The sequence below is a fragment of the Kwoniella shivajii genome, chromosome 9 (genome assembly GCF_035658355.1).
Source record: "Kwoniella shivajii chromosome 9, complete sequence".
NCBI classification, from domain to species: Eukaryota; Fungi; Basidiomycota; class Tremellomycetes; order Tremellales; family Cryptococcaceae; genus Kwoniella; species Kwoniella shivajii.
In genome coordinates this window covers 975,561-999,174 of record NC_085916.1, presented here as the reverse complement: position 1 = coordinate 999,174, position 23,614 = coordinate 975,561, and the positions used below count along the sequence as shown (strand labels likewise).

The window sequence follows — 23,614 nt, the reverse complement described above, 5'->3', positions numbered from 1 at the left end:
CATACATTGTCAACAGAGCGTTCTTGCTTGCCAACCGTGCCAGAACTCTGTAGTCCTACTGTCGTCCTTTTTGCCCTTCTCGTCGCAACCCAAAAGACCTTGCCATAACTCCGCAACTCCGTTATCCTCATTCCCAACGCTCTGTCCACTATCCTTTAATACAATATCGGTGACTCCGCTGAAACGATGAACGAATGCAAAACAAGGATGGTACGGTGGTGTTGTCAGGTGGACCGAGATCACCTGAGATGATCTGGTTGTTTTAGCTGAGGATCCGTATTCTGGAAAACTCACTCGGGAAGGTAAATTGCTATTCCACTTGACTTGCATGCTTTGATTGTTGGCTCACAGCCTACAATCTGAGCGTCCATCTCGGTGCCAGTCATCTTCGTTCCGCTGAAGCTATTCCAAGATATTCAGGGCTATTGGACTGAATATACTCACCTATTAATGACACAGCTAGACAAAACAGCTCTCTCTGCAATCTCTATCATCTCCCTCCTGTCTTGTGAATTTCTGACGCGTTCTTGCCAAGTTCGAGACACGCCACCTGGAAACTCAAGTACGTTTTTTGTTTTTATGTGATCCAGAAGATTCTGAGAAGTTTCAGAACCGTCTGCCATGAATTTGAACCAATCATATCGCACTGGGCAACTGTCAACAGTGTGAGTCGAGTCTTCATCATTGCTAGAAGAGATCACGCCACCGTTGATACCGATGACCAGGTATTTCGTCATAATCGTGGCTGCGTGTATGTCGATGCCTTCGTTGCTAGTTGTCACTGACCAGACACTGTGAGAGAGTCGCTTACAACTGAGAACCGCAGGCCACTTGAGCAGGTCGGGGCCGAGTAAACCCATACCACTGCCATGTGCGCTCCAAGCCTCTCCTGATCCCATTAGCATTATAGCGTGTAGTCTTGATACCCAGAAGCGAATGGCGACCATGAAGCTTTCGGGTGAGGTATCGGTATAGATGGAAGAGGCGAAGCCTTGAAATGCAAGGTTGTTGGTAGATCTACTCTTGATTATCTTGGAGCTATCAGTGGCTGGTACTTCCGAAAGAGGTAGCTTGCGGCGGGCTGACTCGAGATTCCCGCAGAGTGTTTCTAGGAAATGGGCACGTAAGAAATCTATTTTTCCAGACGTAGAAGTCAATACTGCGTCAGTCACGTTGTTATCGTTAGTGTGATGGTCTTTGGAATCCTCGGTCGCGTGCTGGGGCACCTTCCGAATGACTCGAGGACAAATGAATCGATGGTTCGCCACCTTTGCAGGAGCAGATCGTTTCTGGGTGATATGAGAAGCAGCTCTGATGACTTGAGGTGGCGGAAGCAATGTCATCGTTGTAGGCGCCAAAGCTCCCGTGATCTGAACCAAAGAAGTTGTGGGATTGAATCCATTTGAAAGTGGAACAGTGCTCTCCTCGTCGGAGTGAGTCTTTCTCTTCTTTGTAGTTGAGGTCGAAACAATCGGTTCTTCGATATTCGATTGCCTGACTGGCGTCGTTGTCAATATGATATCACCTGGACCCAAAGGTATGGGTCTATCAGTCACCGCCGATTGCTTCGTAAGAATGAGATCAGTAAGGCCAGCCTTGTTGAGCTTCGAGTAGCCAGATATGTTGAGCTGCGAAATGAACAATGTGAGCAATACTTTGGGGTAACGTTGAGGGGCAATCGCATTACCTCTTTGCATATTGCTTTGAGCTGGGAGACTTTGAGGGTTTGTAGACACTGAACAGAGTGCATAGTGTGAGCGCTATTCAAGTATAGTTTGATTAACAGGCATCAAAGATTAGAGAAGAGAGACAAAAGTAAGAAGAGGAAGGAGAGGAAAGACGGACTTAGATGAGGATAATTATGTGAATAACGGACGTGCTCAACAGCGTCAACTTTACGTAATAAGACGCGTCCTCGGGCTACAACCTTGATTTCTTTCTTCATGTCATTTTTCTATTCTCATTCATTCTCTCCTAGAAAGATCAATATTATTTTACTATAGTTTCGCTCTCGACCTGTGATCGACCAGGTTTTCATCATTGACAAGGTCTCATATGTCCATGGCTACATGTCTGATTCGTCCACCTACGCCCACCGACAATGTCTACTCTTAGAGCTCCTTGATCAACAACAACCCGTCAAAGTCAGTGACCTCGTCAGCAGGTTCACCACATCTGTCAATCTGTATCCGATTCAGGATGGACTATCAATAGCTCTGGATGCTGTGCTTCTTGAAGCTTGGAGTAGACAAACGAAGCAGACCAATCATGATCGTAAGTTAAGCTTCCGGATGACAGCAAAAATGACAGTCAGCTCAATCTTCGAATTTTTAGACCTGCGGTATTTGAACACTTTGCGTCTTGATCGTACCGATTTTGATATTCTTGGACGTTTAGGAGATGGCCAATTCGGCACTGTGAGAATCACCCGCATTTCAGGTCTGGTCAAATCGGCTCGCGTACTAACATGTTGTGGTTTAGGTCGATGCGGCTCGAAGTAGGCTGAACGGTCAGGTATACGCCATAAAGACCATTAAAAAACATACTGCGATGCGCGCAGGTTCCGTGAGTACCATCGTATGTCCGGGTAATACAGGGACTAACACACAACACAGCAACTATCCCTCAATATTGAACGTCTCATTCATATGATAGGCCTGAGGTCTGTATCACCTCCAATTCCGGCTCTTATTGCTGCTTTTCAAACAGAAGATTGTATCTCGCTTGTAACCACATTTGCGGAGTGCGGAAGCCTATGGGATCGTCTCTGCTCTCTCTCAGTGGAAGATGGACAGCCCGGTATCATGATGGATTCGGAGATTAAGTGGTGGGCTCCGCAAATGATCGAGGCTATTCAATGGGTTCACGATCAAGGTTATGTCCACAGGTAAGTGTTGACGTAATACCGGACCGCCTCGCTCATTCACGAAACAGAGATGTCAAACCTCACAACTTCCTCGTTACTGCCAAATCTCGTATTTTGTTGACCGACTTTGGCTCAGCGGCTCCTCTTCAGTTCCCAAAAGATAGCCACGCTAGGAGGCCATTTGTCCTCCACGACCAATGTATCATGCCTATAGGCACGCCCGACTATATCGCTCCCGAGATACTACTGATCGCAGAAGCAGCATGCGTTGAAGCTACCGAGTCAGATCTAGCGGTGCATCCAATCAGCCTTCAAGGATATGATCTGAGCGTTGATTGGTGGAGCCTCGGAGCAACCCTTTACGAAATGGCAACCGGAAGGGGTCCCTTCTGGTCGAGGACCATTCAGCAAACTTACCTATTGCTCACTCGGTACAAAGTAAGTGTGTTTGTTAGAAACATCGCTGAAACACGTTTGTAGGGCAACATCGAATTGCCTTCCTCCATCCATTCGACCTTGAGAGAGGTTTTATATGGGTAAGCCCAGCATTTTTGTTACCTATCGCTAACAGAACAGTTTGCTTTCTCTATCGAACACAAGATTAGACAGCGCCAAAGTCATTGGAAAGCTGCCTTATTTCCATCACGCATGTTGGACTAGGGATAATGAGGGTAAGCATCTTGGATCGATCGAGTGCTGACAGTATAGCTGCCCCTCCATCCTCCTTCGCACATCCTGAACCTTTTGATTTATCGGCACTTCCGATCGTGGACACTTCCGTAATAGATCCAGGAGATTTCACATTTAACCATCTTTTTGAGCAGTCGACATCCTACAACGACTCATGCAGCGCAACCAGCACCTCGACCTTAGCTAGCTTTCCGGACGTCCTCTATCGCTGGCTCGGATGGACCTGGGAGCCTCCTCCAGCAATGCTAGAGAATAGCCGAGTTGATCCAAACTTCGCTAACTCCTATCGCGAGCACATCATAAGCAGTCCTGCGGACTTCACAACTCCAGTCCGACCTCGAGACCCTCTTTTGGGAGGTCTTATGCACACTGGTGCCACTCTTAAGCCCATGGTTCCAGGCTCTCACATTCGTTCGAGGCTGGTGTCGGAACGTCAAGCGTTCGCAGAGCTCGTACTCTGCGTTCAGAAAAGCGCTAAAAAACAAGTCTCAACAAAAGCGTTACCGTCAGATCAGCATATCTTGTTGTCAAATCGAGCGGACCCAGCTACACCCACACGCGACATCAGTCTTAAAGACAATGATCGATCTCCTTCGATGAGTACCATTGCCATTCACCAACCTCTTCATCTAAGAAGGCTCGAAGATCTTGAACTCCAGCATTACATGTTGAGCAAGAAATTGGAAGTGAGTACCACAATCATGGTTTCAAGTGCATGATGATCGCTGATAAGCGATTATGAAAAAGAACTTTGATTGCCGGCTGGAGCAACTACGGTGCTCGTTCACCGATACAAGGCGATAGCCAGTCAAACTTGCTCCGAATCTGAAAAATTGGCATTTCAACCGCGTGCATGGACTTGTCAAAAATTACCACCATATTTGAGCTGCTTTGGTGTCATCCTCTCAGGGCTGCACCATTCTGAGCAGCTCTCTGCATATGCTGAGACGAAGGACATTTGCTCAGTGATAGATACATTTGCTCAGTGATAGATACATTCTCTGGCGGTTTCAGAGACCTTGTCTAATAATCCTGGATCTTTCTGATTGGGAAACCTTTGGACAAAAAAACAAGCGGTTCCCGGTTCGATGCCTCTTGGGAAGCACTGTATGCATATGTATTGTCCATATATCTCATATTCCCTTTCAGCCGAAACTTCCAACTTCGTACCAAGTGATATGTTTGGCTTATTGCACTTATAATCGGAGATTTTCGAACAAACATATGAGGTTAAAACCAGGATTAGACTGTATCGTGAAGATGAATCTCCTTTGCTTATCATGGAACCTTTCTTGCCTCAGATCTACTTGAATCATCGTCAATCTGCTTGCTTAAACAGCTGTCACGATGATCAACGTCGGCTCCAGCCAGGGTGCCCAAATCGTATAACGAAGGGCCAAATAGGCAAGGGAAGAACGATATAGGCAGGGGTACTGGTATAGCGTTCGGTGATGGCGATATCGTTGAGGGATACGACGAGATCGGCAGGAATAGAGCTAAAGTAGTACTCAGCTAGGGATAGACTTCAGAAGGGACAATAGACGTTGTAGCTTCTAGGAGAGACCGGAATCCGATGAGATATTGTCAAGGTATAGGTAGAGACATCAATTGAGAATTCATAGGGAGAAGACTAAGAATACGAGATGTATAGTTGTATATATATATCCATGGTACTCAATAAGAGTAGAAGTTGAACCAACGATATCCTCATCCTTAATACCTTTTACCTTATACTACTATCCTTTCTATATCTACTTGACGATATCGTTGAGGGCGGAAGTATATCTTGAGAGCGGGAGTATATCTTGGGTTACGTAATGATAATATTGTTATGCCGGCGTAGCCATCATGACAGAGAGACAACAATTGAGAATTCATAGGGAGAAGACTAAGAATACAAGATGTATAGTTGTATATATATATATCCATGGTACTCAATAAGAGTAGAAGTTGAACCAACGATATCCTCATCCTTAATACCTTTTACCTTATACTATTATCCTTTCTATATCTACTTGACGATATCGTTGAGGGCGGAAGTATATCTTGAGAGCGGGAGTATATCTTGGGTTACGTAATGATAATATTGTTATGCCGGCGTAGCCATCATGACAACAGCTTACTGTACAAACGACCTGAAAGCCAGAACAGGCTCAGAACATGCTCACCCTAATTGGTTATTCATTCTGCCAAATCGACTTCCAAGGAAAAGCCCCAATGACATCCACTTGAATATATCCATTTGAACTGCTTTCCATGTTGTGGTGATTGTGAATGTAAGGACTATTCTTCATGAGTATCTAGATCAGATTAGATATTACGCCATGGCCTCATTGTGAAAAGAGCTAAAAACTAGGCACATTACTAGCACTCATTTGATAGCATAGTAAATTCTCCAGAACCAACCTGTATGACATCCAGCCTGGAGTATTATCATCTGGAACACCTATCAATAAGGCTCATCTAGATGCGAGATACGGTCATGTAAAGGGAGCTTCGTGAAGTACGATAGGTATCTTGCAAAATAGCTAAGGTAAATCTTAGTAGGTACAGATTCATCTCATGAAATTATATGTGTATTAACTACAAATGAGAACCACTAAGGAGGAAGTTCCTGCTAAGACTGTCGACCTCGTACTCATATTTAGTTCTGATTAATTACATACCTATTGTCTCATTTAAATTGTGCATTCTTGCATTGTGTCAATTTGGCATCTGGCATGTGTCAATTCCCTTTTCGTTAGTGTTCCAATTCCTACCCTAGTTTGCAGACATCACGATCGTGGACACTAGCGATATATATGCCTTGGGGTTTTAAGATCCAATACTGCGATTCAATGCTCTTGTAAATACAATGCATGAGATGATCTTTGACACTTCCATGTAGTGTGACAGATTAAACATGTAAACAAGCACATTGGTGCTCAAATTTGAACTTCTGCTAATTCCATGACACCGAAATGATTCAGTTTTCCAATCACGGGTGTCACGCACGGGGGTATCTGTGAAATCCCAACGTTGTTGTCCACGTTTGGTTGTCAGCAATACCCCTGCCTAATTACCTTGTTGCTGCGGTAAACATATTCTTACCACACGAGCAATGTATCAATCTGGGTTGCACTCTGGATATGGTCCTTCCTTTTGGTATAATATGCTGATGTTATATGTATTCAGATCTCTCGGCGACGGAGGTATGCTACAGACTTACGCTTTTTGTTCACCTACAATGCGAGGTCGGAGCAAGCAATTACGCAGCTTGACCCGTTGATTTCTTTGACAGGATTTTATATATAGCAGTATCGCCCGAGGCGGTATACCGAAGGTTTGGATGAGTGCCATGGGCGACATCTTTGCATTACCACTGATATATCCAGCTGGGATCGTGAGGAAAGCTGCCTGATCTAGTCCCAGTAAGATGTCACCTGAATACTCAGCTGAACCTTCATGTGTCATGAACCGTAAGTATCGAGGTTAAAACTATGTAATAAGTAGATTATGTAATGAAGACAGAAGTCAGATTACATGATATTACCACAGAACTACCGGACTGGACTACTGGAATTAGGATGGTTGTTCAATACTTTTCCCCAGCTATGTATCTTGTTGAACAACTCTCACTACATTCAACAGGTCACACAGTTGAGTCATAGTCTCAACTACCCTCAAAAGTCACAGTCCTAATATTGTGCTAGTAGTATGCAGTCTACACCTTCTTTGCCCTAGTGTCACGATCTTATCAAGGTATCACCCAAAATTACCGAACGTAGCCGAACACTACCGTAAGATCGCGACCTTCTCATACTCAGACACCGGAACCTGAATAACATAACCGAAAATACACAAGAATACAAGCCACTCCTAACCGACGAAACAGTGAAGTACCTATGGATGAACAAAGAGGCTGGACGTAAGTTGGGACAATGAAATCGTAGCTAGAACGAAACAGATATAAGTAATAGAGGTTAGCGAAATTAGATAGAACTTCTTCCTTAGTGATTTTCGATTGTAGTCAACACGTATATATTTACATGAGATAAATCTATACCTTCCAACGCATACTTTAGCTATCTCGCAACATACCTAAAGTATCTGCCCTTATTCGTCTTATTCCACGAGTTCCGCTCGAACTTCCCGACTTTCGCTATCTAGGTTAAGACGAGCCTCGTTGGTCGGTATAGGCCCCTGACACCTAGTATATCCTGACAAGCCAGAGACACGCGTCCCTTGCCTTTGGACAACAAATACCCCCGTGCGTGACAGCATGTTCTTTTTGGAATGAAATGTAACGCAGGTATATTTCCGACGTAGCCTTTGAGGTGACAACTGGATAGGCCCATCATGATTTTCGCTGGCTGTATCGTCAACTCACGGGCAAATTCAGATTGATCTGTTCAGACAGAGACTGAGTCCGGAACTCGTTGATGAGACTGATCCCGTATGGCCCACGTTGGACCTGCAGCAGATGAGTTCCGATGTTGACAAGATGTCCCCCGAAATATATGAATTCGGTGGCAGAGCAATGGATACAAACCGGTATGGCTGTAAGTGGCCATAAACGGGGGTTTACATTTTCTTTCATCTCATCTTAAACTTACGACATGGTTTCGTAGGAGGCAGCCGCTCAGATACCCTTTTCGGTCATCGCTTTTGAGCTTTTGAGACAGGTAGACTACCAACTTTATGCACCCAAAAAATCATTCAGAAATTACCTAGCAGTGAAGCATGCCTCTCATCCGAACCGACGTACAAAACCCATTTCCTTTCGCTGCTTGCCAGATGCTAGCCGAAGGACAACTGATGGCAATGCTAAATAGTTGAAGACAACGGCAGGATAAAATCGATAAAGCGGTTTACCAGCACCTTCATATGCTAGTCAAGTGTATAATGCCCTTTCGGCTGGACAGCAAGGTTATTAAGCCAGCGGGCTATTGGAGTGGTATCACGTGGATGGCAGAAGCCTTAGCACAACGTGTTGCAGGTAATGGAGCGAGTGACAGCGATCTAGCGGCTATCACGGAGAAGATGAGCTCGTCTGTTTGTGTCGGAGACGCCGGAGTTCTCAAATCGACAGTTGATCTCAAGCGAGTGTGCTACCATTGTTATCGGAACAATTCAGGAACGACATAGCTCGTCTATCCCATCAATCTAAATTACCTCAAGCTGATTTGACTGATGACGCCAAAACGGCTCTGTCATTTCGAGGCAATCGTCGTTCACCGTAGATTCTTTCTGTTCTATCAGTATATAATGAAATTGTCTCTTCGGCAATCTAGACTAAAAGGCTCGTTTTTTAAATACTTCAGAACCAGGATATATCAGTAGAATGGGGATTGCTTTAGTTGACAAGGGAGCACTGGTAACTTAGTCACCATGTCATCCATTATAAGTATCAAGTTTAAGTTCAGATTTCATAACATTTACATAATATCTCTCCGTAAGACCCAACCGTAAGACTCGACTGTAACCCACAGAATAATGGAAACCCTGGATTCTGCAAGGTATAAATAGTGCCCAATTCCAGAGTTATGTTTTATACTTTTCCCCAGCTATGATTCTTGTTGAATAAGTCTCACTACAGTCAACAAGTCACACAGTTGAGTCATAGCCTCAAGTACCCTCATTGGTCACAGTTCTATTCTGGTTCTAGTAGTATCCAGTTTACACCTTCCTTTGCCCTAGTATCCTGACAAGCCAGAGACATGCGTCCTTCCCTTTGGACAACAAAAACCCCCGTGCGTGACAGATGAGAGCAACACACAAATGCTTGGTAAACACACTCTTACAGGAGGAGGTGACAACTATACATCGGAAAAGAATGCGGAGGTTCATCATTATAGACACGTAACCAGATACATCTGTGTTTCATATGTCGTTGTCTCCGGCACTACACTCATAGGACTGATTCCACTATTACAAAACACAAAACCCTCAGCACCAACGACTAAGGCAGCAATATCTTCCATCTATGCTGGAGTCATGTTTTCATCTTCATCTTCATTCGCGGAGCAATACATACTGTGTGTACGGCAAGTCCCGCTAGGGTTGTTCTTATTCAATATCTCCGAGGGCTGCTCGTATATACTGAACCTGGGTGGCAATCCCTTTTCTGCTTGGTCCGCCTGTGACGTTTCTTTTCTCGACACTGTTCTCATAATCGAATACCGAATACACGTCCTCCGTGAACTGGTCACTGAGAGTCAAGTACTGAGCGAACGTGATTTCTGAGAGGCGTATGTTCTCCTTCTCCGCCATAGCAACGGCTCGACCGGAAATATGATGAGTTTCCCGGAATGGCACCTGCCAGTGCGTCACATATATCAGATCAAGCTTGCGGGTCAACCGTTTCGCGACAGCTTTTCACTCACTCCCTTTCGGACAAGATAATCAGCTAAATCGGTGGCTAGCATATCTTCCGACAGCGCGGCTCTCATCTTCTCTGGATTGATCTAACAATACCAACTCATAGGTCAGCACACAGAACCTCGTTGAGATCAAAAGGAGACGAACATCAAGGGTAGCGATGACTCCCTCGGCGATCCTGATACAATCTTGAACAGTCGTTGCACAGTCGAACATAGGTTCTTTATCTTCCTGCATGTCCTTGTTGTACGTCGTGGGAATCCCTTTCATAGTCATCATTAAGCCTGCCATCTGCGCCAGACCAAACGTCAGCTACAAGTGCGTAAGGTACAGTGACGTAGGAGAGGTCTCACTTGACCAAAGATTCGGCCTGATTTGCCTCGAAGCAACTCGAGAGAGTCCTGAGTGGAGTTAGCCTGATTTACGGCCACTCGCTGGTGAATCACTACATACTGGGTTTTTTTTCTGAGGCATAATAGATGACCCGGTACTATTTGCCATTAGGTCAACCTCGCTTTCATCTCTCAGCGCATCAAGGCGGAAAGCACGCCTACCTGTATGCGTCAGAAATGGTAACGAAGCCAAACTCCCCAGAACTGTATATAATTAGATCCTCCGCAAATCGACTAAAATGATTGGTCAAGAGCGAACTCCATTGCAGGAACTCCACGACAAAGTCTCTGTCCCACACCATATACATCGAATTCTGACCAACGGATCTGAAACCCAGCTCCTTGGCTAGAAGTTCGCGATCAAGTCCGTATGGGTTGCCTGCCATCGCCCCGGATCCAAGCGGGAGCACAGATATACGCGGGATGAGTTGACTAAGTCGTTGTACATCTGATAAAAGTGCGTGAGCGTGACTGAGTAACCAATGCGACCATCGCACGGGTTGAGCTTTCTGGGAAAAGGGTTTGCACGTTAGTGCTTTGTACCTGGCCTATTCTGATAAGACCTACTTACCTGGAGATGTGTGTAACCGGGCATCAAAGCGTCCACTTCTTTTTCAGCTCGCGAGGTCATCACATTGATCAGATCAATCAGATAGGCCTTAGTGTCTCCGATCTGATCGAGCTAACAGACATGGATCAGCCATGTGAGATAAGTCCAGGTACCTCCATATGGAGAAGTGCTATCACTCACCAACCACATTCGTGCGTCTGTGGCCGTCTGATCGTTTCTACTTCTGCCTGTATGCAGCTTGCCTCCGATCCCGGAACCAATGATTTCCGATAGTCTTCTCTCATTTGCCGTGAAGATGTCTTCGTCGTCCGATGATATATTGAACTAATGGTTAGGGGATAAGCTTCAATCTTGATTAGTCAGGCTCACCACACCATCTTCCCATTCCTTCTCAACAAGATGAAGACCCCTCTTCAACTCTTCAGCCTCATCAGCATTGAGTATGCCAGCAAGTTTCAATGCTTTTGAATAAGCGACAGATTGTCTCAGATCGACTTTGTAGAGTTTCTTAGTATAACCGATGGAGGCGTTAAACTTGTGCATCCTACATGCCATGCATCAGCACAAGCTGTCTGTAGTTTCTTGCAATGCGGAAAATGCCGCATACTCACAAAGGATCAGTTGTCCCAGTGAACCGGCCTCTAACAGCTTCGTCAGCGTAGTATCATGTAGTTTGTACACTAATCACTCACCCCCAGAGCTTTCTCTTGGTAAAATCGGCATTAGAATCCATGTCTGCTGCTATTGATGCTACGAGATGTGGCCAGCCCAATGGATACAGGAAGAAACTCGTTTATATCAACCCAACCCAGTTCTTATTCAACGTCATGCAAGTGCTAGACGCTGGCCGGAGGCGGGGGACGTAAGCGATGGGCGCAAGAGTTGTACGTATGGCGTGAAAGCAGACTGTCGCGCTTAATGTACGATGCTTGGCATGTGATAGTGATTAGACGTCAACGCTTCCAGGCCAGCGCTTGCGGCTTTTCCCCAAATGAAAATGCAGGCAGAGATAAGGAATCGGACGACAAACCCCAAAAGTGTGTCGCCGGCGGCATGCAATTACAACTGAACGCTTGCCGGCGCTTCTGGATTTGCCAAGACAAACGACTATCCAGGTAGAGATAAGGAATGGATGTCACCGCGGCTTCAGCTCCACGGGATCCTACCTATATAAAATGTGTTTTTTTTGGTCAATCCTTTGTCCAAGACGCAGAAATCTAAAAATTAAATTGCCGAACATGGACGAAACACCTCAAGTGTTGAAAAATCGTAACGAATCCGTTTTATCTTTCAGTCCTTCTCAGAAAGATGGAAAGCAAGTTCAGTATAACGCGAACCTTTCTGCAGAACAATCAGAGCGGATCAACAGAGCTCGAGAGGATGCCGCTCGTCAAGCTGCCATGTCTGTCAAGGAGGGTCTGAAGAAATACCGATGGGCCGTCATGTGGTCGGCGTTAATGACTTGCACACTGATCATGGAGTCGTACGATTATTCTTTGATGGGTCAGTTGTTTGGATTCCCAGAATTTGCGAAGAAATACGGTACCTTGTTACCAAGTGGGAAATATAACATCAGGTAAATTCAGGTATCCTGTGTACATCATAGTTACCATGAGCTGACTCGCTCTTGTCCATTCAGTGCCGGCAACCAAACCATTCTTAAGCAAATCACAAAAGCTGGTCAAATTGTAGGCCTTTTCTTTACCGGCCAGCTGGTCGATAAACTAGGATATAGATGGACCATGCTTGGCTCTCTGCTGGCGATTGCTCCACCAGTGGCTATGCAGTATTTTGCGCCTAATCTCAATGTCCTCATCGGTGCTCAATTTCTGCTAGGAATTCCTCTAGCACCTTTTTTGACTTTATCCAATGTAAGCGGGCAGTGATCGGTATGGTAGTCGTATCGTAACTCATTGCGCTACACAGGTATACGCCGCTGAAGTCGCACCTCCCTGCCTACAACCCTATTTGACCAGCGCTACAACCCTAGGGTGGACGGTTGGCGGTCTTATTTCCACGGGCGTTCTTCGCGGCTTGCTCAACAGTACGCTGAACAATTCGTGAGTACTTTTCTCGTTGATCGTATCTGGATCGTACTTACCTCCATCAGTTATCGAATCGCATTTGCCGTACAATGGGCTTGGCTAGGGCCAATGTTCCTCATCATTTGGTTTGCTCCGGAATCCCCTTTCTGGTGTATCAAGACGGGACGACCTGAACGAGCTCGAGCTGCCCTCAATCGACTCAGTAGTGACGATGAGACAGATGAACATATCGATAACCGACTTGCTATGATCGAATACACCGATATGGTTGAAAAAGAACACGAACATAGCACATCGTACCTTGAGTGCTTCAGAGGCGTCAACGCCAGGCGTACAGAGATTGCATGTATGGTCTATGCCTGTCAGAATCTTGACGGGTACGACATAGGCGGAGCTTCGACATACTTCTTCCAACAGGCTGGTCTTTCCTCTATTGCATCTTTTGATATGAGTCTCGGTCTTTCCGGAGTCTCTATTGTGGCTTCCTTGTTCACCTGGTGGGTGATGAGTAAGCACGGCAGACGGCCGATCTATATCGCTGGTCTCGCAGCTACGACCGTCATTCTCATCTGCATCGGTGGTCTCGGTATTCCAACGCCGACCATAACTACGGGCTGGGCTACAGGAGGGATGTGCATCGCGTTCAAGATCGTCTTCTATCTTTCCCAGGGACCGCTCAACGGCACATACATAACCGATGTCCCCAATGTCAGACTTAGAGCCAAGACGGTGGTCATCGCCAGGGGAGCCTTTATCTGTTCGGCAGTTTTCATGGTCGTCCTTACCAATTACCAGATCAACATCACCGCTTGGAACTGTGAGTAGTCGACTTGTAGTCCTAACATTTCACTGACTTGATTCTTTAGGGAGAGGTCGTGCAGGATTTTTCTGGGCAGGATCGTGCTTCTTATGTACTGTATGGGCTGTTTTCAGGCTTCCAGAAACTAAAAACCGCACCCCAGCACAGATGGACCGACTCTTTATGGATCGAGTGCCCGCAAGAAAATTCGCCTCCACCGAAGTGCAATCCGTAGAAGACCAGGACAACGAAATGTCGTATACTCGTCAGACAGCATAAATTTCCTGTAAACGGAAGAAGTGATTCAACTCACTAAGCCAGAGCAGGCGCTGGCCCGAGTCGTTTACGCGATTGACATGCAGTATGGTGGTACTTTCATATCATGGGTCATAGTTCCAAGAGGAGTAGCCACTTTTTGTATCCAGTGGTAGGTGTGCAGGTGTATATATTGATCAAATTTCGAGTCAAAGCCATAATAGGTCTATACAATTGAGCAAGCATGCAGTAGTAGCTCCTCAAAACCACCATCGTACAAATACGATTGAGACTCGTAAAGGTTTTACGTTCTTGATACTGTTACGTCTCACGCATGATAGATTGTAATATAATGAATTAAGTGACCATTCGAATCCAACGCATTCCGCGCAAATGAAGGAATAGGCAAGATTGAGATTCGGATATATTGTCATGAAGGTCAGTATTTTGGGAGTGCCCAGTAATGTACAATCGGAGAGAATGGATTGCACGAATAGGTAACTTCATGCGCATGTCACGCCAGAGGACGACCGCATCCAAGTGGTACCTCTGATCCAAACCGCGACTCACAGAAGCAGGCCCTTTAAACATATAAGATGCTCGCAACATTTGCCTGATGAAACAGCGCCGTACACAAACGTCTCGTCCAGCCTGGCGGGCTTGTCGCCAGTGTCGCCAGCAATGTGCAACACCCTCAAAAAGAATTGGCGCTCTAGGCTATTGATCGTTCATTCTGGCGTACGAGCTCCGAAAGAGAGCATGTAAATTGGGCTTTGCTTGTTTGTAGGACGTTCGTTCTACTGAAATGTACCATATCATGACTTTGCGACAAAAGTAGTGGCGACTTAAAAGATCATTCCATGAAGATTATTCTTCCATCACGTAAGGTGAAAAAGTGTGGGAGGGAAATTTGCGGCAAAATGTGTCATGTCCCGGCTCAACTGCTTGCTCTAGAACTATAAATGGCTAAGCCCAGATTGAAAGATCATCTACAATCTTGTAGTGCGCTTCGGATTTCGAGAGCACAGTCGAGATCCAGATAAGTGGTGAATTTGCATCATGGCTTTGATCAAACCATCTTGATCTTCGAATATCCGTTGATTGCGATTATGTGATGACTCGTCGGTGCTCGTGCAGCGACAACTCGTGATGACAGGAGATATCGGAAAAGCGCATTGAGTCGGTAGACACTGAAAGAGTGAGGACATGCATCCATATTGTCTCTACATAATATCTTTCCATGATTCTCGACACCATTTCTCTAATAGTCGCCTCAAGAATTTCAGAAGCATAAAGCTCTTAAAGGTCGGCGTCATCCTATCAAGAGGTGGTAAGTGTCAGCATGATGTGTTTCATTTTTCCGTTATACATGAGTTCGCAAAACATAAACCATTGACAGGCCACATATCACAGATATATGAAAGAAAGGAGCGATAAAGGAAACGCAAAAACGGACGCGAAGGAGAAGACGCAACGATCGGAGACAAAAGGGTCGAGCGTGCATGCCGCCGGTGTAGGTAATAGGAAAGAACAGATTGCCGAATGACAGGATCACATGTAAGAGGACGCTGTAAGGCAATGGATACAGGAAAATCACATACCTCATCAGGCAGAGGGGCGTTGGCAGCTTGTTTAAGCTCTTCTTCGTATTTAGCAACGAGGGCTTGATCGATTTGAACCTCTGGGGGTGCGAGAGCGGGAGCAGCGACAAACTCAAGAGATTGGTTGCTAGATATGGAGAATCAATGATCAGAAATCGATCAACCTGTAACGTTGAAGGATAAGAGACTACTCACCCGACCAATTTTCGCGCAAGCCAGAGGAAAGGCTTCTCGAAGTTGTACTGTGCAGAGTCAAACTTATAAGTATGCAATGTATTTAAAACAGCAGCCTTCGTCGTACTCACATTAGATTTGGCTGAAATCTCAAAGTATTGGAGATTCTCTATTATAAGCAAGTCATTTGTGTTGTCAGCAAACAACTATGCACATCAGTCGTTTGCCTTGCTGTTTAGGCTGGCATTTAGCAGCGACGTCGTCGCCGCAAAGGATGTATTGACTCACTCTTTCGGTGGAAGGTCACGTTTCCGGTTTTTACTTTTCTTTCCTATCAGAATATCGGATGTCAGAACAATCCTGGATCCGTTCCATGCGATGGAATGTTGCAACTAACCTTGACATCGACCTTGTTACCACAAAGAACGATTGGGATGTTCTCACAGACACGCTCGAGATCTCGGTGCCAGTTGGGAACATTCTTGTAGGTGATACGGGAAGTGACGTCGAACATGATGATACCACATTGACCTTGGATATAGTACCCGTCACGAAGACCACCAAACTTCTCTTGACCTGCAGTGTCCCAAACGTTGAAGCAGATGGTACCGAAGTTGGTGTGGAAGGTAAGAGGGTGGACCTCAACACCAAGGGTGGCTAGATGAACAGATGCTCAGATTATAAAAGTAATAGATCAGAAAAGAGGAAGCTCACCAATATACTTTTTCTCGAACTCTCCTGCAGAGGAAGTTAGCGGAAGCACACACATGATGAACAAAAGTGATGGTGAAGGCGAGCTCAGCACTAACCGGTCAAATGTCGCTTCACAAAGGTTGTCTATCGTCAAAGCAGTCAATTATCATAATTTCGGTGGCGAGGATGTGCGTATGAAATGGTAAACATACCTTTCCTACATGACAAAGAAATTGATGAAAAAGATGCGCGTCAGTATTTCAGTGCGTTGGAAAATTTTGCCAACGGCGCAAGACAGCTGAGACGTACCCTGCAAGTTGTACGATGTCCTGTTAGCAAAAACCTCAAGGAAGTACGGGGATGAAGCCAGAAGAGAACATGTTCCCTATGACGAAAGCTACTCACGGTACCACCGTCACCACATAAAACTAATTTGAAAGTAGCTTGGTTCTCCATTGTGAATAATAAGCTTTTTTGAAAGGGTTTGAATGAATTGTTCGTAGCTTGAACGTCAATAGGCCGTTAAGTAGCGATAACACGAAAAAGAGGTGATGTTATCAATAGGGAAATGGTCCTCGAACAGGTAAGAAAGAAGAAGGAAGAGGAAGGAGAGGAGGTGGTGGTGTGCAGAGAGTTGAATCGTTTGCATTTGTTATATAAATTGCTGCCAGAAGGTCAGTGATTATTCTTCTGAAATCACAAGGGTTATTTTGGTCATTTAATCCCAAAACCAGCGAGACGGTCACGTGGTCTGTTTATCCCAGCAGCTGCTTACATAATTTATCAAAAGACTCATGTTGTGTGTGGGCCCCCATACTTCAATTCATCTTCTTTGGGTCAAGCTCGTGCACAAGAAAGTACTCTTTCGCATTCTAATACTTTTACTGTCTTGATGAAAACAGGCGTATGTAGAGGCATCGTTATGGAGGATATCACACTATTATTCAGCCAGTCTTGTCAAGGTATGTGAAACATACTCTTTATATAGATCGTTCGCATTCCACGTGGCCTTGCTTATCGCTCCATCAGGACTAGCTACAGGACGAATGATTAAACCGGCAGAACTCACCATGCTGGATGCTATGAACGCTATTCAGGTGAGTCCAGACATCAAACCATCTGAGACTAATCGCTGATGTCCTGCTTGTAGCTGTTGGATGCTAAGATGGATTCTGGGATGATCATTCAGTCCGCTATGTCACCTGTTCGCTTTGATCCCGAGGCGCCTTTATGCGTCGAAGATGTATGCTGGGTCATGGACAGAATGATGGCGCTGGAGGTAAGCTCTCGGCTCCAAGATGTATCACAAGCTTTTCTAGCTCAGAGTACGATTGTGTGTCCATCAGGTGGCATGGTATCGAGGTGCAACGCTGTGTCAATCCGTTTACACCGGCTTATATTACCACAATCCCCAACATCTCGCTGGACCTTCGAGATATCCTCAGCAGGAACAACAGACTTACCTGATGTACCTGGTACTTCGATCCTACGTTCTACTTTACTGCAAGACCATTGATCTCGCTTACTCGGAGTTTGCCAAAAACCATGTATACGACGGCGAAGATTGCTGGTTAGATCATTACGGTGTCGCCGTAAGAATGAGTGATCCAATTGAAGATGTAGTCAGTCTCACGGATGAAGCCCTTGTGTGGCTTGAGAGCGAGCAATGTGACAGTGAGTGATGCGTTCATGGCGATTGAAGCGTACTGACACAGCTCAGTATCGACCAAATGGCGTGAACAGCTGATCAAACGTTTGGTCTTCCGAAGGGTGAGTCTCAAAGGACAAGAGAAGGAACGCTGAAGCTTTAGAATTGGGTTCACTACCTTGGTAGTATTTCAGACCAATCGGATTCGTGTCTTTCAATGCTCAGAGTTATGCGAGTAGCGCTCGATGGCATCGAAGTCCTGACCCAATCGTCAGATACAGCTAAGGCAGCATTCGATCCTACCATGCCTTCTCATCTTCGCCAGAGCATGCCCCTACCCGCGACTGAGCATATTGAGATCGGTACCGCATGGCAAGTCCTATCTGCGGGCTTGGATGATCTGGTCGCGCTTGAGTCGCTAGTACAGGACGGAACTTGGAATCAATGGGATGTGAGTGAGTATCGTTTTATGGTGAGACTGATGATCAGTGTCTTTTTCGTGGGTTTGGGTGGTCGCGGGTAGAACGTCTGCCCCTTCTGCGGTCAATAGCCAAAGTGAGTCATCCCTTAATAACATTGCTGATCAAGCCAGTCAAGATTCGATCTGGTGTCCAACCGACTATTCGATGGTGGTTTGCACGGAAACGATCTCATGGCACTTGCGACAATAAATCGAGAGAGTAGTAAAAATCCGGCGATCTTGCGGGATTTTGGGGAAGTCACATCAGAGCTAGGACCCGCGGCCTGTCAACAAATTAGTGTATGGAAAAACCTCGTCTCAGGGGTGAGCCTATATGTTGTGAATCTTCCGCTTACCACCCGCAGTACATGTCTTCGACGTTATCAGCTTTTCTTTCGAATAGAGCTCGACAAAAGCGTTTATTTTCCTCACTGTCTGTAGCGTGGCAAGAACGAGCGGCAATGGCTCAGTATCTCTCAAAGTTCGAGGACTTATCCGACGTCGCTCAGGTGCTACATGCTATACGTCTGGATTGCCTCATAGAGTCGAATCTAGCTTCGCTTGATCTTGATATGGCAACGCCGCTCGACGAGACAGAGCTTTGGTGGTGGATGAGTCAAGTAGCTTCAGAAAGAGCAATCTGCTGCCCTTTGTCATCAACCTGGCAATCGTCATGGGCCAAAGTATGGGCGTCCATGGCTTCAGCAGTCCAGATCGTGAGTGGGCGTTCAATAAGCAAAGCTAACAAAGTATTAGCTGTTTGTCCTTTGTCCGATGAGTAAACGTGCGGTCGGTCCATCAAGAGCGAGATTTGATCTGCGTCACAAACATTCCCTCAAGTCGCTATATCTTCCTGACGGTAGAAAAGCCACGACCGGATTGTTACCCAGCTATGAAGACTATGTCGAAAACAGGTCACTCTTGGATGAACTAGACGTACGTCTCTTGACATAAAACAATTGCTGATTCTGATTAGGAAAAAACGCTTCTTCAGGATGCCACGCGACATCTCGTCGAAGCAATCGAGAGGCTGGATCACATTCTGGAAGAGACCAATGATTGTTTCGTCGGAGTGTCAGACTTTTACGTGAGTCAACTTTAATACGCTCAGCGCTGATTTTCAGTCCTCAATCAAATCATTACACGATGTAGCGAAGCATAATAGAGCTTCACTTTTGAGGGATGGGAGCAAATTTCTTTGGGATATACAAGCCCGAAATCAGGGACGGAGTCGTTGGATTCCTATGATACAGTGATCGTGCATGTAACTATATGTCAGACGACTGGGCTTCTCCCACTCCGACCTCGAAGCCGTCCACCTCACTTGCCTTTCCCCCCTCTATTGGCTCATCCATGACTTCACCCTTCTCTTCCGCCTCCTGTCTTTCTTCCCATATGCTAGTGTTTCCCTTGATACGGTCTGTCAATAACTGACCTACTTCGCAAATGAGCGTTTTCCCATCTTCCAAGACAACACCGAGACCTTCAGCTGCCTGCTCAATGCTTTTGCTTTTGATTACCACCTCGGATACTTGCTGACGCTCTTTCTTGGACATGCTGGAAATAGGTGGTGAAGATGGCTTGAATTGCGTCAAAAGGAATTTGGTGTTACCCCATGGATTCTTGGTATACTGAGAAATGGAAAGGAGTTTTGGGATGACCTCATTTACGTTGCACTTTGGCCCAGTCGGTAAGAAGACAGAAGGATTACGTTCAGCAGCCCGAGCGAGCATGACAGAGTCGGCGTCTGTGGAACGTCAGTTGAATGATGCAAACAACAGACCTACTTGTTTCCGCTCTGATCTTTTCCCAATTACTCCATCCCTCGCCGTCACCGTTACAGATGACGGGAATGCCTCGATTTTGTCCAAGGGCAACGATGTCTGCTAGCCTTTCCCACAGAGCACGCTCTTTGGGTCTCATATCTCGCGTCCGACAGTGGACAGTCAAGTTGCGGATACCAGTCCTTATTATGCGGGAGACAAGGAATAGTGTCGAGGGTTGGGTAGGGAGAAGGCGAATTTTGCAAGAGATAGGAAGAGAAATGGATTTGAGCAATGCCCTTAAGATATCGAGGAGAGTGTCCGGCGTAGAAAGTAAAGCGGCGCCCATACCAGAATGCGTTCTTCACGTTAGCCAGTGTCACTGGAAGTGAAACTCACGAAAAAGGTTTAGGACATCCGCAGTTGAGATCGCTATAAAGTCAGCTCAGAACATGACCAAGCCGACTCACATTCCCGAAACATCTTGCTGTACTGTCAGCGCCGCTTTGACGGCAAGCTCTGGATCTGAAGATCCGACCTGGAAAATGACTGAAGATAAGCAGTACTCTCTTTAACCTTTTACTCACGATAAGGTTTCTCTACCGGATGAGTACTAAAGATCGGACCTTGTCCTTTATGGTAGGTTATCACACCAGTCTCGGCTGTTTATCAGCTGTGCGCGGTTTACACTGTGCTTACGGTCAACAGTCCGTTCGGAACCAATGATTGCTTTATCTACTACCTCAGGGGACCAAACGAGACCAGCTCCGTAATAAAGGGATAACAATCGCTAATCTTTGGTTAGTAGTTGATAGTAATTTGCTGACGAGGAACTACACCAACCATAGGCACTACACGTTAGATTCAGCTACCAGTCCTTAACATGTCAGATTCCGTCACTCACAGCTACCTGTTCGTACCATAGGGGCCAGCACTAGCTTTTCCCGATAATCTATCTCTTTTTCATATACTCTAGGATACTCAACAGGTAAGCTCATTTGCTCTTCCACCAATTCGATTTCTGATCGAACGTCTAATGCCTCATCCGACGACCTCTCGACAGAGGCGTTGATAGATTCTTCCTCGACATTGAGCTCCGCTTGCTCTGTCAGCTTTGAAGTGTGACCAACATTGTGATCGGATTTGAAGCGTTTGAATACAAGAATATCTTCGGATGGGGAGAGACTTCGGGCAGTCGCGACAGGCATTCTGAAAGCACTGTGACAGGTCAATAAGCCAATCTTCCTGGGCGAAAAGTGTCTCCAGATGCAACGGTCTGCCATATACTGAGCTACTTGTGAAAAGTGTAGTGATATCAGATTTCTACCCAAAGATGAACGTATTTTAGAGCATCTTTTGTTTTTCAGGTGGCAATAAAACACAGGCACAGGGAAACAGTCACGTGACAGAGAGGTCTAGTTCATAAATTGTATGCATATATGTGATGGAGCTATGTCTACCTCTTGCATCCACAATATCTTCGGTGCATCATCACCTCATGCCACCCGCTGGAGATTGTGTCAGCCATTTCAAGGTCAATGTTTCAAGCTGGAACAATTATTAGAGACTTACATATGCGCCATATTCCTTGTCAGGATCATAAACTTCCCAACGAGATGCGGGGAATATCTGAACAACGATATTTAGCAGTCATCGGCAATGCAATCTTACCAGTGAACTCACATGCTTGTATCTGTTGTACCACGATCTTTCCACGACTTTTCCAGCATGTGACTAAAGAGTGTCAGTATAGGCACAAATATGCGCAAACACTGCTCACCTCATCTTTCTCTACCGTTGCATCTGCCAGCAGACGCACGTCGTCATGAACATCGAAGTTGAACAGCGGTCCAGACTTTCCCCGGGCTTTATTGATGATGAAGTCGTAAAATGTGTAGTGCTGCAGATACAATTAGCCCAGCCTTGATCTCATTCCGTCGAACTCACGTGGGGGATTATCAGATCCTCCTGAGAGCGTGAAATAAGTAAGTGGACTGTTTTATCGGTGCAACTGTCGAACCTACTTTTATGTACATAAGATTTTCCACACTAGTTCCTCGAAGCTCTGGAAATTGTTGACGGCACTTGTTTAGGAAGGTGCCAATGTCATCCCCTTTTTTGCACTAGAAACAAATAGTCAGCGAGAGCCTTCATCGTGAGCAATGACTGCTCACCTCTACGGCCTTTCGATGGCCACTACCGTCCCAGAAAGAATAAGTAATTTCAATCGTTTCCCCTTTCGTTTTCTCCTGTTGTGCCAACCACTGTTTTCTCAACTGTTCACGTTCAATCTGTTCACGTTCCTCCCGCTGTCGATCAGGTAGGAACGAAGTGTCGACTGTTGGGTTTTTACTGAACTTCTTCTTGTTGTTCTCATCGTCTGCAATGTCAGCAACATCAAACATTTGTACACGCACCTCCTTCCTCTCTGGATCTCTTGTCACCAGTACCAGCTTCTTCTTCTTCGTCGTCTGCAAATGACAACTTTGATTTCTCTTTCTTTTTTACCTTCTTCGGTTTCGGTGCCCCTTTCACGCTGTATTCTGATCAGCTTAATTGCAGGTCATGACATGTCTGCAGATCAGAGCCTTACTTTTTGTCGATGGCAGCCTGAGCTGCCAGCTGTCTTTGTCGTTCCTCAAGGTCATCTTTGGTCTTTTGAAACTCTGAAAGTGTGACCAGGCCAACAGTTGTCTTGATCAGCCGTTCATCGAGGTTCTCAGTCACTCCAATAAATCGGTCTACCGTGTGGTCTTTGTCAGACTCCTGTGGAGAACTAGTCAGTTGGCTAACCATATGTAGGTGAGGCTGCATACTCACTTTTAACAGAGCTTCTTTTTGACGCAGGTGTTCAGCCTAAAAGAGCTTGGTATGAGTAAGCTCGAGCAGGCACATGATCAGGAGTGACTGTGTATAAAACATACCGCTTCCCGTTCACGTTGCTTTGCGAGAATTAGATTCCTCCGAGCTTCTTCAGGCGGTCCCGACATTTCTATCTTAGCAACGCTTATGCTATGGGTGACAAGAGTAGAAGTTTCTATTGATCCTGATCAAAGCAACATTGAAGATTCAACTATGGCATGGCATAAACTAAAATACCTGTTCGGTGATGACCGCACGCGCAAGTGCTCGCTGTTTACGTAATACTATCATTTGTGGATTAATGGGTTGGACGCGTAGTAAAGGTGCGAAAACAGAAAACACAGCAATTGAGGAAATAAAAAGTACAGTGTAGTGAATGACAAATGATCCTTTCGACATCAAGCTACATCACTTTGGATATTGGCTTCATCCTTT

General features: G+C 45.7%; 9 protein-coding genes across 9 annotated transcripts; 3 read left to right on the top strand and 6 right to left on the bottom strand.

Annotated features, from left to right (window-relative positions):
• Nucleotides 1-9: 9 nt before the first annotated feature.
• On the bottom strand, nt 10-1,750 carry IL334_006695 (uncharacterized protein; the record flags this gene model as incomplete). Its single annotated transcript, XM_062938393.1, has 4 exons — nt 10-178; nt 295-402; nt 445-1,628; nt 1,688-1,750. The coding sequence occupies 4 exons, from the start codon at nt 1,748-1,750 to the stop codon at nt 10-12; spliced, it is 1,524 nt and encodes a 507-aa protein (XP_062794444.1).
• A 319-nt stretch (nt 1,751-2,069) lies between these two features.
• Nucleotides 2,070-4,275, top strand: IL334_006694 (uncharacterized protein; the record flags this gene model as incomplete). The annotated part of the gene is made up of 7 exons (XM_062938392.1): nt 2,070-2,274; nt 2,335-2,417; nt 2,482-2,565; nt 2,616-2,887; nt 2,935-3,304; nt 3,347-3,402; nt 3,570-4,275. The coding sequence occupies 7 exons, from the start codon at nt 2,070-2,072 to the stop codon at nt 4,273-4,275; spliced, it is 1,776 nt and encodes a 591-aa protein (XP_062794443.1).
• A 5,329-nt stretch (nt 4,276-9,604) lies between these two features.
• On the bottom strand, nt 9,605-11,612 carry IL334_006693 (argininosuccinate lyase; the record flags this gene model as incomplete). The annotated part of the gene is made up of 11 exons (XM_062938391.1): nt 9,605-9,853; nt 9,922-10,002; nt 10,064-10,207; nt 10,270-10,317; nt 10,370-10,406; nt 10,471-10,817; nt 10,880-10,990; nt 11,060-11,203; nt 11,249-11,423; nt 11,491-11,520; nt 11,572-11,612. 11 exons carry the CDS (start codon nt 11,610-11,612, stop codon nt 9,605-9,607), a joined length of 1,407 nt encoding a protein of 468 aa, XP_062794442.1.
• A 505-nt stretch (nt 11,613-12,117) lies between these two features.
• Nucleotides 12,118-14,002, top strand: IL334_006692 (uncharacterized protein; the record flags this gene model as incomplete). The annotated part of the gene is made up of 5 exons (XM_062938390.1): nt 12,118-12,455; nt 12,519-12,750; nt 12,806-12,939; nt 12,990-13,741; nt 13,791-14,002. The coding sequence occupies 5 exons, from the start codon at nt 12,118-12,120 to the stop codon at nt 14,000-14,002; spliced, it is 1,668 nt and encodes a 555-aa protein (XP_062794441.1).
• A 1,275-nt stretch (nt 14,003-15,277) lies between these two features.
• On the bottom strand, nt 15,278-16,902 carry IL334_006691 (GTP-binding nuclear protein GSP1/Ran; the record flags this gene model as incomplete). Its single annotated transcript, XM_062938389.1, has 9 exons — nt 15,278-15,295; nt 15,580-15,706; nt 15,775-15,821; nt 15,885-15,922; nt 16,042-16,084; nt 16,151-16,410; nt 16,468-16,491; nt 16,563-16,590; nt 16,852-16,902. The coding sequence occupies 9 exons, from the start codon at nt 16,900-16,902 to the stop codon at nt 15,278-15,280; spliced, it is 636 nt and encodes a 211-aa protein (XP_062794440.1).
• A 466-nt stretch (nt 16,903-17,368) lies between these two features.
• On the top strand, nt 17,369-19,810 carry IL334_006690 (uncharacterized protein; the record flags this gene model as incomplete). Its single annotated transcript, XM_062938388.1, has 10 exons — nt 17,369-17,408; nt 17,476-17,543; nt 17,597-17,725; nt 17,793-18,120; nt 18,167-18,216; nt 18,381-18,545; nt 18,687-18,878; nt 19,064-19,270; nt 19,531-19,641; nt 19,808-19,810. 10 exons carry the CDS (start codon nt 17,369-17,371, stop codon nt 19,808-19,810), a joined length of 1,293 nt encoding a protein of 430 aa, XP_062794439.1.
• Nucleotides 19,811-19,822: 12 nt separating this feature from the next.
• Nucleotides 19,823-20,287, bottom strand: IL334_006689 (uncharacterized protein; the record flags this gene model as incomplete). Its single annotated transcript, XM_062938387.1, has 1 exon — nt 19,823-20,287. The coding sequence occupies one exon, from the start codon at nt 20,285-20,287 to the stop codon at nt 19,823-19,825; it is 465 nt and encodes a 154-aa protein (XP_062794438.1).
• Nucleotides 20,288-21,118: 831 nt separating this feature from the next.
• Nucleotides 21,119-21,525, bottom strand: IL334_006688 (uncharacterized protein; the record flags this gene model as incomplete). Its single annotated transcript, XM_062938386.1, has 2 exons — nt 21,119-21,168; nt 21,222-21,525. The coding sequence occupies 2 exons, from the start codon at nt 21,523-21,525 to the stop codon at nt 21,119-21,121; spliced, it is 354 nt and encodes a 117-aa protein (XP_062794437.1).
• Nucleotides 21,526-21,877: 352 nt separating this feature from the next.
• On the bottom strand, nt 21,878-23,307 carry IL334_006687 (uncharacterized protein; the record flags this gene model as incomplete). The annotated part of the gene is made up of 10 exons (XM_062938385.1): nt 21,878-21,946; nt 22,001-22,051; nt 22,098-22,217; nt 22,265-22,285; nt 22,342-22,440; nt 22,492-22,697; nt 22,762-22,853; nt 22,911-23,083; nt 23,138-23,173; nt 23,242-23,307. The coding sequence occupies 10 exons, from the start codon at nt 23,305-23,307 to the stop codon at nt 21,878-21,880; spliced, it is 933 nt and encodes a 310-aa protein (XP_062794436.1).
• Between the last annotated feature and the right edge of the window lie 307 nt (nt 23,308-23,614).